General features: G+C 36.5%; 1 protein-coding gene across 3 annotated transcripts in view; it reads left to right on the top strand.

The window, feature by feature from the left end:
* SLAIN2 (SLAIN motif family member 2) overlaps positions 1-13868 on the top strand; it is a 33902-nt gene that overhangs the window by 14474 nt on the left and 5560 nt on the right. The window contains exons 3-7 of one of the 3 annotated variants that reach the window (XM_032186484.1): positions 1867-2031; positions 3410-3571; positions 4620-4979; positions 7172-7309; positions 12081-12158. In XM_032186484.1, the coding sequence (XP_032042375.1) occupies positions 1867-2031; positions 3410-3571; positions 4620-4979; positions 7172-7309; positions 12081-12158 (903 nt within the window). Of the gene's footprint in view, positions 1-1866; positions 2032-3409; positions 3572-4619; positions 4980-7171; positions 7310-8862; positions 8922-12080; positions 12159-13868 lie in introns of all 3 variants that reach the window. The other 2 variants (XM_032186486.1, XM_032186485.1) reach the window with 2 other exon arrangements.

The raw sequence follows: 13868 nt of genomic DNA, 5'->3' as shown, positions 1-13868 counted from the left end.
AGCAGTTAAAATTAATCTAAAAGTACTTTAGCACCAATATTTAAGATCAGTAGTAGAGGAAAGTATTCCATTTTGACTCTTATATTGCATATAGTGTTTATGTCCATGGATAGAAAAATCCCAGAGCATTGAAACTGGATTAGAAGTGGATAGAAGGGAATAATCCTACAGTCCATTTGAAAGAGCTATTAAGTACTCTATTTTGATAAGAGATTTTTGAAGTTTACCACACCAGATGCAAAACTGTCAAAAATGTGATTATGACTTCTGCCTAAACAAATGTCATGTTGGTAGCCAACTTTTTGGCACACTTTTAAGTACTTCATTTGGCTGAAATGTTAAAGAGTTGATTTAAAAAAAAAAAAAAGATAGTGGATCTTATAAGAAGCATTAATGTGGATTGTTGCATTTGAAGCAGTGACCATTTGGTCTAACCTGGTAAAGACCTGGCAGCGTAGACACTTGTGTAATCCTCCTGTACTTGAAAAATACTGTCTGAACTGAAGAATTGATTAATTCCTTTAGTTACATTCTTCAATAAAGTGAAAAATAGTAGACAAGAATAACCACCATGTGGCTTGTGTTGTCCTGGTGACTTCCAGAGAAACCTTTTTAAGTGGTAGATTCAAATAGCGCTTACAGATCTTACTGTAACACAAATTTGACCATGTTTTCTGCTTCTGAGTGCCCAGCAGGTTCATGGTATCCAGAGATGCAGACGCATTTGCTATGCTTAACCTTTTTTTATTATTATTATTCTTTTAGTATGTGCTTTGGGGAAGTTCATAGGTGGTATTGCTGGTTCTCTGGTGCCAGTCTCGGGGTTGCTGTTGAAATACTGTGTGGTCTGGACAGGTCTCTGAATTCTGGAGAACTAGACGTGAACTAACTGCATTCCCATGTAGTTTATGTACAACTTAATTGTTCTTTCACCTTAGAAGACCACTGCAGGAGATACTCTTTGAATGCAGGCTGGTTTAGTTTTGTCTGTGTATGTTAATACTCTCCCAGAGATAAGCTACAGTTCTTGGACAAAGGCTGGGATGAAGCCTAAGGAGAATGAGAACAAGGTCGTTTGGGGTTGATTGAAATTTTAAAACAGGAAAAATCAAAGGTAACTGCCTCAGAAGTTTCATTTTATTATTTGGCCTTATATGTGGAAGTCGTGTTCGAATTTCATCTAGATGGCTGCAGTGATGCAGTAGGCTCCTTAGCAGTAGCCAAGAGCAGTCTTTCTCTGTCAGTATTTTTATAAGCTAAGGGCTTTGTTTCTTCAGTAGGCACTTGCTGTCCTCGTCGCATCATTTTTGTCATTTTCCAAGGTAGGCTGGTACACAGGGTTGCATCAAATACTCATTCAGATTGTAATCAAGGCAGCTGTATTTCATATACTCTTATATCCAGGGATGCATTTTCTTTATCACTAAATGCAAAGTGGATGTTTTTTGTAGCCCTTGATACTTGATGGTGTGCTCTGGTTTGCATGTAATTGCATAGGCTGTACACTGAGATAGCTTAGCTACTGCTGTCTTTTGAGTCACTTCTCTATTCCTTCCCTTGGCTGAGCATGTTGAACAGAAGAGAGCAGGTATAACAATTCTAGATTTGGTTTCTACTAGGAAAGTATTTGAAAAGACAATTAAATAAATTACAATAATAATAAAAAAAAAAGACAATAAAAAAGAAAAGGCAATACGGTTGTACCTAGGAGACTCAGAAATCAGTTGGAAAAACTCCCTGATGACAGAAGTGCTCTTCTTGTATTGTATAGCAATTAAATCATGCTGAAGGTATCATGTAGCATTATACTATGTTTTTTGACGGTTCCCTTCTTATAATTTGTCACTTTCTTCCTCTTTTATACAGCTTTGAAGAGACAGAATTTGTACAGTAGCCCTTTCAGTGCGGTCAGTTACGCCAGCTCCTATAGTCCAAATACTAGTAGCCCCTACAGCAGTGGTTTCAACTCTCCCTCCTCAACACCAGTGAAATCTGCTTTAGTAAAACAGTTCATACCTCCTGGTACCTCAGGTAAGTGTATGTGTCTGTGCAGAGGGGAGGTCCCTTCCTTTCAAAAATAAGCACTCAAATACATCATATTTGCACAGAACCTTTGGAAGACACTAAAAATCTGTCGGTTTTCTGTGGGAAGTTTGCGTCATACAGTATTTAAACATTTTAGGAAAGGCATTTTTGCCGACTTTTTGGTGTGAGATATGTTTAAAATGTTTGGATGCATATTAGTGGTAGACCAAAACTCTTGCTGTTGCTTCTGTGGAGTCCCAGCACACTTCTGAGGAGCTTCTAGAATTGGCCCTGCAGTTGACAGGAATATAAGTTGCATAGTACATGTTTAAATGTTATATGTTTGTGGTTGTAGTCTCTGCAATTACAGTATTACTTATTCACTGAAATATTTGGTATGCCAGGTATCCATCAGTACCTCTGAGATGTGAACAATGTAATCTAAGAAAGAAGCATGTATTTCAGTTAAAGTCATTCCTTGAAGCTTCACAGGCATCACGATAAAGAGTAACTTCTGGCAACATTTTTTACTTTATTCTGCACTATGGGCTCTTTCCTTGCAGTAGAAAAATCGATGCCTGGAACATCTCTCTACGGTGAAGTCAGAACATCGGCTTATATTTACTTTAAGTCACGTTAGTTTGCAGGGAAAACGAAAAAACGTTACATTAACAGTCGAACTACCCGTAGTTGGCTGTGGACTTAAAAAGAGAAGCCTGCCCTACAATACACTCAGCAGCGTCATTACCCAAGTTTTACTTAAATCTGTGTAGCTCTTGTCTGCATTTTGTGCTGTGTTTGCCTTGAGGACAGAGAGAGAATGTAACTGGAAATGGGCTGTCAGTCAGAAGGCAGCAAATGGGAAAGAGTTTTTCATGTATGTTACAGTTTAGCAAAGGTGTGTGCTTATAACAAGTAGTATTTTTGGATAAGCTATATTTTAAGCATTCAAAACAATCAATATTCATTGGGTCAGCAATTCCTCGCTGTACAAGAAAGATATACAAATAATCAAACTTATGTCTAATACTGTAGTTTGCAGAGGCAAGACTTAAAGCATAAATGAAACAGGTATGCAGTTGCTCTTTCTGCAAAAGCTGTTTAAACTCCACAGCAATTAAAAAACTTGGTACAGATGGACCAGATTATATGTCATTAATTTCTTCTGTCATTGTTACAACGATTTTATATTAAATTACTCATTCTGTTTGTGTAAATCATATTTTCAGCCTAGATTTGCAGTCAAGTATTTCAAACGGTCTGTTAGCCTCAATGTGTTAGTCATAATCTGTTCCCATGTTGTTGGTTCTTTTAACAGGATTTGCAATGTGTTTTTTTTTATATGAAAATAAAAAGCTCCTGTTACTCTATTTTCTTTCTATAGGTCACCTTAAAAGCTCAGCAGATAGGAATCCTCCACTAAGTCCACAGTCCTCTTTGGACAGTGAATTAAGTGCATCAGAGATGGATGAGGACTCTATTGGATCTAATTACAAGCTAAATGATGTTACAGACGTGCAAATTTTAGCACGAATGCAGGAAGAAAGTAAGTGTTTTGCATCCTGAAAACCAAGTGGGGCATTTGATTTATTTATTTTTTTTTTATTGAATAACTGCAGTAGGAGCAGTAGGACTTACTTAGCAGGAATGAGACAGAGGTTAAGACTCTACTAGGGATGTACAAATGTAGCTCTCCTGAGAAGAAATGTAAAGTCAGTATGGCAAAACATATGCAGTAGCATTTTTCACAATTCTTTCTTTTTTTTTTTTTAAGGTTGACTTGAGTCTTTGTCTGTTGTCTTGGTCTCTCTGACAGTGTAGAAAGTCGTAGTAATTTTGGTTGTCTAACTCAGTGGTCTCCAGACATTTTTATTGCACACCCCTATCAGTAAAATTCTTGAGCACCCCCCATGTATATGTATTAATTCATAAATTATATACATGTACAGTCGTATATTATGTACATTATAAAATGTAGACAAAAATATACATTACAAAATGATGGGATAAAGATGATGCAAACACTAATTAAAATATTATTTTATTTATTAATGTTACAAAATTTATTAATGTTTTGTATTAATGTTACAAAAAATGATTTTTTTCCTTCACTACAGTGGATTGTCTTCTGTAACCTCGAGGTGTGTGCACACAACTTTGGAGGCCACTGGCTAACTGAACTCTGTTTTCTGTAGGGGGAGTTTGTCATGTAGCTGCTTTGTTACATTTCTTAACACATTGCAAGAAGCCTTTCAGTGCAGTTGTTCTAGGATGTTACCTGATACCAAAATTAAGATGTGTCCTGTGTTGTGAGTTTCCAGCCTGGGAGAGGAGATGAACAAGTAGAAAGTAAACTATACTGATGGTTGCTGTAGTAGGAAAGGGGATGAGCTCACCTACTTATTTCAAGAGATTATAGGCTATTAGATAACTTCATTTGATACTAATCTGGAATCAATTTTGTGTCTCAAATAAAAAGAGGGAAGATGAGCTCAACGTAAGTTTGAGCTCTGGGCAGTTATCTGTATGTGCTGTCTCTAGTCTGAACTATTTGGGGGCAGACAAAAAGTAAACAATGTTCTCATTGTTGCCAGGCCTCCGGCAGGAGTATGCAGCAACTGCTTCGCGGCGTAGTTCTGGTTCTTCTTGCAATTCCACGAGGCGAGGCACACTCAGTGATCAGGAGCTTGATGCACAGAGTTTAGAAGATGAAGAAGATGGCATGCATCACGCGGTGCACCCTGCTGTTAACAGGTTCTCACCATCACCTCGTAGCTCTCCCTGGCCGTCACCAAAACAATCTCCAAGGAACTCACCTCGTTCCCGATCGCCTGCTCGAAGTATAGAGTACAGTAGAGTGTCGCCCCAGCCTATGATTAGCCGTTTACAGCAACCTCGTCTTTCACTTCAAGGCCATCCTACAGATTTGCAGACTAGTAATGTCAAAAGTGAAGGTAATAAGTTCTGTCTCAAATTCATTACACAATTAGTTAACATAGTTGTGTAGTTCCTGTAAAGTATTTTGGTCAACTATATGCCTGCATAATACAATGGTTTACTCTCAGAGTTGTTTAAGAAAAAGCATAGCAAGCAAAGCTTAAATTTTGCTGTCAGATGAGTTGATAGGCTTCTATTTATTTTAGATGTTATCCAGTCACTGAGTGTAATCAAGCTTTGTGGTGACTGAATTCTATCTGTGGCAGAAAAATGCACTAAAATAAAGCAAAACACAAGGGAAATGATCATTCACCAGGAGGTTTAGGCCTTGCACATGACAGGATAAAACGCAGAGAGAGTAACTCTCTCTCAAAGATAAGGGTAACAGTGCAATTTATACATGCCCTTAGCCTGTGAGATAGCTGAATGCTTTCTTCTGACAGTGTAGGACTGTGAGCATTTTGAGCATAAACATGGTCTTAAAAATAGTACCGTCTTTGTGAGATATTTTAAATATTTCAAAGCTGTGCAAACTGCCACATAAGAAAAATAAAACTTGCAGGAAACATGACACAATTAGACTATACCTAACCTTAATCTATCTAATCATTTTTCCATTTTAAGAAATGTGATTATCTGGCAAATAAAGTCTTCAATTCAGAAATAATATTAATTTAGATACTAAGAATTCACCTTATTTATGCCTCCTTAAGGTAAGCTGGATGTAGAGTATCTGATGTAAAGATGATGTAGAAAGTATTTGTAAACAGTTTATTTTCTATTTTTTCCGCACCGATACAGCAGAGATCTATGCCATTTACAGAATTCCATTGACAAGAAATTGTAAATTTTTAATTAGGAAATTAAGTGTGCTTGGCTAGAGCTTTTGGGGAAGATGATCCTGCAAATGTAATTAGCTGCTTAAGAATATCTTTGGAAGGGCTGACAGAAATCTCATCTAGTAATAGTAGTTTGAGAAAATTTTAGGTATATAGGAAATCAATCAACACAAAAGTTAGTAAACTATGTTGTAGCTTAGCTGAGAATTCCTTTCCTGTTCTTTTCTAGGGCTTTGTGAAAGTCTTAATGCATGCTAGATGAGCTACAAGAAAAATATTCCATTAGAGGCAAGGTACCAAAAACTGGCGTCCCACGTATCAGAGGGATGAAAATAGAGCGTGATCACATGTTTCTGAAACACTTCCAAGGAACCCTCTTGGAGTGTTTTTTGTACTGTTGGATGTTGCTTGGATATTCAGAGTTGATAGACCAGCAGCCTAAAAAAGTTGTTTGGGATTTTTTTTTTTCTGCTCTAGACTGGTTAGAGGGAGGTTTAGATGTTCAAGATGCACCAACTGCAATGCAAACCAGTGCAAATTTCTAAGTGAAGAAAGTACACCTGTAGGAGTATTCAGCCTATGAAGATGCTTACTTTTGTTTTCATCTTTAGTGCTTGTGCATGGTTAGAGTACTTCTTCACTCCTCTGTCCTGACCTGTGTCATCAGCCCAGCTCTGCGTGGGTTGGACATAGCACAACGTCATTAGACTTGGGAGAAATTTAATGGCATCTTTGTGTATTCTGTGACACGTGGTACCAATTGTAGAAGATCCTTAAAGAACCAGTACTAGCTGAACAGACAGTCAAATGAGATGTGAAAGAAGAAGCATAATATTTCTTTAATTTTGCATGTTGTGTGTTGACAGTTTCTTTCCAAGTGCGTGTCAGTTATTTGTTGTATAATATGCTATTATGAGGCTGGGTAGTCCCAAACGTTGAGTGATAAATTACGGTATGTTTCTAATCTTCAGGCAAGCATAATATATTATAACTTTATTGATGAAGACTTTGGGAAGTATGCCAAACTGCAAGCTAGGTTTCTCTGTTGAATTGCTGTAATGGTAGAACAAAACCCAGGGAATTCTAATGTAGACATGCTTCGACTTCAGAACATGCCATGACTGATTTCTTTTCATCACAAGTGAGAACTGTTCCTTCTTCCTTTTTTTATATAAATGTTTTGTATATGTTTTGTATATGACGCATCTAAAGAACTATAATGTAACAAAACAGGCATTTAAATTGCACTGTAGTTTATATACCTAACTGTTTGTGTCACTTAGATTTTTGGTTTCAGCTATTGGTTAAGAGCTTGGACTTTGTCCAGCATTTGACTACATATCATGATATCGTTGTGTTGTTTCATACAGAAAAACTAAGGCGTAGTCTTCCAAACCTGTCCAGGACATCTAATATTCAAGCTGAGTCTGTGAAAAACAGCAGAAGTGACTCAAACTTCCAAGTGCCAAATGGAGGAATACCTCGCATTCAACCTCAAGCCTCAGCCAGTAAGTACTTTTGTGCCATTCCAGTGTATATGTTAGAATTGAGTGGTGGTACTGAGCTGTTTTCCAGTGTCATGGCACAGAGAAACACTGCATGCCACACTGGCAATGCTAATTTTGGTTTTAATCACATTTGTCTGGAAATTTCTTTTTTTGATAAAAGAAATCAGGTGCTGAATATATTCAAGGGATGTTTGGTCTCTAATTATAGAGATATAAAGTATCATTTGTACTGTCCTAAAAGCATATACAAAAGCACTATAAAGAGTGTAAACATAGTGGTGTTAGACATTTCAGAAACCATTTATTTTCTGTGATTAACAGAAGGTATAATGCCTTATACTGCTGAAATTTATTTTCAGACCACAAAAATGTATCAGGCTACCAAAACACTTATCTAGGTTGGGTTTTGCTATTTTTAACTAGTGAAACCTGATCTGAAATCATTCATGCAATTTTAACTCTCATTTGCAGTTTTTCTTCTTCTGTTCTGTCACCTGACAATTCTGTGTTCAGATGCAGATTTTATTTTTTTTCAAGTGGCAGTGTTTCTCAGTAAAGGTTTGGATAAACCTGCAACCTGTGAAACAAATTAGCCCAGTGCTGGGTTAGTGCCTGCTAGTTTGTCTGAAAGTGAACTGCTAATATGAGAATGCTGCTAATCTCTCAAGGCTCCTAGCAATGGTGACCTTAAAGAAGCCAAAGTAAATGAAACTTAAATATTCAGTGCTTCTTTGTATGTCAATATTGACAGTTCCTGTTGTTTAAATGTTTCCTGACCATTTTATTTTAAAACAAGTTTCAAAATGAATAAGACTGTGTGACATTTTCAAAGGAAGAACACTTTATGAATATCATTATTTGTAGAGCTTTGAACTATGAAAGTTCATCAGTAATCTAAATATTTGGCAAGTAATGTAAGATAGTATCTGTGAATGAAACTAATTTTATTTTTACCTATTGAACAGTAAATGCATACTGGTGTGCCAATTGGCCTGTTTAACTAGTCCTTTAAAAACAGTGGACTAATACAACCAAATACAGTTAAGTACTGAATAAGGAATACCGATCTTGCCAAAGACTACAAGATTTCTATCTTTGCAGTGTCTCTGACTGGATGTAAGGGTTGTGTGTCCCAAGTGTGTGATACTATAGCCAAATCTGCACAGGTTGTATTTGGTGTTTTAAAATTGAGCGAACTTGGAAGGGGAAAGCAAAGAGGGTAGCTTAGATGGTCATAAAGCTATTTCCAAAATTAAAAGTATCTTCATAGTGAAACTTTATGGAAAGATCAGACAGCAGAAGTCTCAATATTCAGTATTAATTGAGTTACTTCATTGCAGGAGTGTGTGACTTATGTTTTATACATACATAATTTTTTTTCCAACTGCTGGATGGATTGAGAATCATGGAAACTATTAGGTAAATTTGTTTGCTTTTTATGGGAATCTTTCCCCAGATATGAACCAATCTAGACCAACTTACACTTCAATGTAAGTTAAGTATCGTTAATAAAGCGCAGATTTCTAGCTTTTACAGTTTCCCTGCTCTTACAGATGTTTGTCAGAGTCTTGCTATTGACAATCGTAAAACGGTTTGTGTATGAAGTCAATGAGTAAGTATCTTTGCTTAGCCTGGATTAAAAAAATTTCCTCAAAATTGTACATTGTATTAAAAAAAATACAGAATTGTGTCTTTTTATTGTATACTTTTTGTTTTATTGGTTTTATATTTTGTCACCTTGCACAAAGCACTGTTAAATTGCAGCAATTTTTTGTTTTCCCTTGGCAATGACTTCCGGGTCTTGGGATTCAAAGCTTCTTCATACCTGCTAGTTTTGCATGAGCTTACCTTTGCAAGGATGCTGGCTTGCCACCTGAGGTCACTACTTTTCTCTTTGTCAAAGATCTGCTGTTCATAATTTACTTGCACATTTGCTGTGGCTGCAAAACTGAACTTGCTATGGTTGCTGGCACTCTAAAATGAGTTAGGAATCCAGTAAGTTTCTGTATAACAATTCCTGTTACGGTTACGTAGGCAAATTGTATATGCATGATTAAAGAGTAGAGGAAAGATAACATGTACAATTGTAAAAGGTGAAAACATTTGGTATTACGAGTTTTAGCTGTGATTTAGTGAAAAATCCAAATTCTCTTTGAAAAGGGATTGACTGAGTGAATTACATACTAGTTTTTAACTATTAGAATCTTCCTTCACATCTGGTTCACCGTGCTGTTATGCGGAAAGGATTTTTGAATATGAAAGCTGATATTTTTCATCTTAAAACACTGTAAGATAAGTTAATGTTTGCATTCTCCAAGGAATAGGTATCTTTTAGACTTTAATGTGTTACAGATTGCAGAAGTCTCACATTTAGGTACTACACCACATGGATTGTGCAAAGCTATCGAACTTAAAAGGTGGCTTCCATGTAGGAGCTACGTGCTCTGTTGCGGATTGTGTGTTCATGATACTTCTGTACCTAACTAGCACTTATTAACACAGGGATGTGAAATCTTAAAGCAGAGTTTAAAATAATGGTTTTTCAGAGATCTAAACTGTAGATTGTACAAATTATTAGTAAACTCACTGTGATCTGCCTGCCAAGATCCAGCTGCTTGGCATATTCAGAATAAAAGAAGAAAGTGATTGCTTTAAGGAAACCAAGTATTCCAGCTCAGTTAATCAGTAATAAACATAACTACGTATATTCAGCTTGCACCATTTGTGACAGGTAACGTAATAGCATACAGAGCAGTTCAAGAGCAGCAAATAGTGTGGATGAACATGCACTCCATGCTTATCTCAAACTGCATGTTTCCACAGCATTACTCAAACTGCCCTGCCTGAAGTTCTTTTTGGTGGTGTAGTGCTCGTAATTGTTTAGCCTTTGAGGGTTTTCCTGGTGTCTCCATTCAGAAGGAAGGAATTTTATATATATATATATATTTTAAATTCTTTCCATATCATCCCGCATCTCTGACTTGCAAGGAGTGTAAATAATGACGGGGGAAGGAACTTAGTGCCATATTTAAATCCAGTTGAATGACTTCAGGAGAAACTAAATTCAAGATCATAAATATTGAAGGAAGAAGCTGTTCTTCATTTTGTGTGGTGAACAAAAACACTGATTCAGTAAAAAATGGTATTACGGAATACTTGTGGACAGAAACACCCAGGCCAGTGGTCAGCTTTACTAAATTCCTTTAAGAAAACAAGTCTCGGAAGTGTCATTTTTAAACATTTCACTGTGTTTAATTGGCTGCTTATGGGTAAGCCTTAAAAAAAAAAGTTTACGACAAGACCAAGTGCCAGAAGTTGAATGAGAGCTGGCTATTGCTTCTTGCTTTGTTTCATTAGATTCTAGTTAGTTGAATGATTTTTTCTTCTTAATAGCCACGGGCAGCATTTTATCATGTTTATAGACATGTTTATTCCTTTTAGTTGTTTGTTGAAAACAACAGGTTTTAGTTATTAAGATCAACATGAATAGATCACTTAGTCAGATTTTCAGAATGAAAGTAAAACACAATGAAATTCTTTTATAGCTCACAAAATATTGCAATTTTTGCAATACTGACTGAAGGATAGGGAGGGTGGTGGCAATCATTATAAACTACCAAGTTTAGAAAATAAAGTTAATTAACATTACTAGGATTCTATGTGTTCCTTCTCCCGCCTTCTTTATAGCGTTATTCACCAGTTGGTGATGGGAGTACTGAGCTTCCTTGCTCAGGGTTAGGGTGTTCGTGCACAGCTGTTCCCCTATCTCTCTTCCCTTCCACTACAGAAAAAAGCCTTATTAGTGTAATCAGTTAAAAAACAAAACAAACAAGCAAAAAAACCTCTGTACACTGAGATGAGCAGAGGTGATTTCTTCATACATTATAATTTTAACAAGCCTTTGTGTATGCACAGCTCTATTTCATTGACTACTTTCCTTTTTCCCTCCTTAAATGTGCTGCAGTGAAAATACGCTGAATCGATGCATTCCTTCTGGCAGTAATAGTTCTCTCTTTGCCAAGATTCTGCGGCTCGTGGAACATTGGCTTCTCTCTTGGTAACTGGTAGGTAGTGAGGATGTTTCAAGGCAGTATTGGACCTTGAGCGTTACTAGAAAAAAGACAGGACGTAGCAGCAATGAAAGCATTTTGGCACATTGTCCACATGTTGGCAGCTGCTGATTCTCAGTTTTATGTCTTCAAGTTTGAGTTCTCTTGTGCACCGTTAGATAAAAAAATGGCAGACATCTCTCCAAATGGCTTATGTTTGCTATAGCTGTTTGATACAATCACGTTCATGACAAGATCTGTTTTCGTATAGTGTTAGGTGTTTTTGGAAAACTACTTTAAAATGAAAAGTTTAATCTTGCTAGATCAAGTATGACACTTTAATTTTCATCTTTTTTAATCTAATCTTGCACTCATATTGCTGTAGCATGTTTGCTAGGTGGCTTGTCCTCCCTTTGGTGTATTTTTTTTTTTTAATTAATTTTTTTTGGCCTTTCTGGGCTTTTTGCCCTGCAAGAAGCTTTACTCTTACAGAATCTGCGCATTTTGCACTGCAAAATTTCTGACACGCTCCTCTGTAACTCTTTGCCATTAAGAGCAAGCACCATTTAAAAGCAAAGCATCACTTCCAGAGTCATAACAGCTTTTTGAGTGTTTTACTCACTCTGTTCCTTGATGCTTCACAAGTGGATGCCACTCTGAAATTCCCAGTAAATTTAGTTTTCTTATCTTAGACAAATATAACACTTCTTGTCTTTCAACAGCTCTGCAAAGGCAGAAAAATTTGCCTCGTGCTGCCTTCAAAACCAAACAGTTTCTTCAAACTCCATCTACAAAAGGAGGTAATTAACTTACAGCCTCTTATCAAGCTCCAGCAAATCTCAGATAACTGTTCACCTGCATTGAATCTCACACATTCTAGATTAATAAAGTTGCTGTTGCATGTTAAGATTAACTAGTGGATCTTGCTGTATCAAAGTATCTAACTTTTGGGTCAAAACATTAAAAATACATCCTGGATCACGTAGGGAAAGAAAAAACTCTGTGGATAAAATCCAAGGATTGGTGACTTTTAGCATTAATCAGTAAATCTGGATTAGAAAAATAGATTTCTGAATCCATATTCACAGGGGCTACATTCGGATGGGGTTGTTTTGTTGTTGTAACACAAAGTTGTAAAAAAAAACAACTTGTAAAAAATCTGTTTTGATTCTGAAACAATATTCAGGCAAATGAAAATATCATCCTTTACTTTGCACTGGAAACAAATGTTAGCAACTTCATCCTTGAACATATGATGTCAACTTTAGTTTAGTGCCCCCATGCACACGTGCTTGTGCCTTCTCTTTTGCTCTCAAAACTGGATGATTATCCCCAACATGCAATAATTTAGTCTTTTGTTTTTGTTCTCTTAAGGAATTGGAGTCTTTTGTATATAATATCCCAGTTTGCTAATGGCTGAAGTTGACTTATTTTTGAGAAGAGTACACGATTTAATTAGACAAGTTTTAACAAGTTTTAACATTTGTAATTAATGCTGGCAGCATTGTATATGACAATCCCTGAATTTCGCTGCCAAGATAAAAGCAAGATCATGGGTTTGGTTTCAAATGTAGTTGATCCTGTTGCCTATTACTAGCTTAGATGATTTCATTTTAAAAATACTTCATTTGGGACTAATTCATTTAATATATATATATTGTTAGAATCTCTTAAAAATAGTGAGAATCCTTCATGCACATACTGAAGGTGGATAACAAAAAACCTTTCAGTGCTTTAATAACGCTAACTTCTTGGAGTCAACTTCATTCCATGCAGAAAGTCTTATTGTCCTGTCTTCCCCTGAAATAACAAAGTATCATGACTTTGAAACAGATTCACATGGCTGATAGGAGGTTTCTAACTCTCTTCATGACATTTCTTACCAAATGCAGAAAATTTGTCTCAGTATTCTGCTTTGGCACATGACCATCATCTCTATTCCTTCACAAATCTTTTTGCGCTGTCTTTCCAGTTGGCCATGCCTTTGCTGTCAGCTGGTTATCTTGAACACTTACAGTGTTGATGGCCCAGTCTGGAGCTGTTGAAATGTACATAAATTTACTTGTCTTTGAGTTTATACTATTTTCAAGAATTTATTATACCTTAAAGAGGGAGAAACAGAACCCATTCCACTGTCAGTTACATGTTCCAGCTTGTCATGAGTCACTGAAAAGGAGGACCCAACGTGGCCTTTTCAGCTATTTGCTGTTTTATAGCCCTTGATATGTTGATTTTTGTGTTTCTCATCTAAGCACGAGATTCTTGGGATTATTGAAGCACATTATTCAGAAATGAAACAACTTTCAAAAGACTAGATTATTCTGAGCAACAATTTTGTCACCAGTCTGAATCATTTCATAACAATGGTTACTATTAAACAGCTGCACCTGAATTGATTCTGGTTTCAAGTTGTGGTGCAATCCAGATAATTGCAGCCTCACAGCATCCAACTTTGTCAGGTGGCGATCACTTGCTCCCTGCCTGCAATCAAGGACAGAATCATGAGAAGG

This window comes from Aythya fuligula, chromosome 4 (assembly GCF_009819795.1).
Source record: "Aythya fuligula isolate bAytFul2 chromosome 4, bAytFul2.pri, whole genome shotgun sequence".
In the NCBI taxonomy this organism is placed as follows: Eukaryota; Metazoa; Chordata; class Aves; order Anseriformes; family Anatidae; genus Aythya; species Aythya fuligula.
Note: the sequence above shows the minus strand (reverse complement) of the source record. Positions and strands in the feature narration are given on the sequence as shown.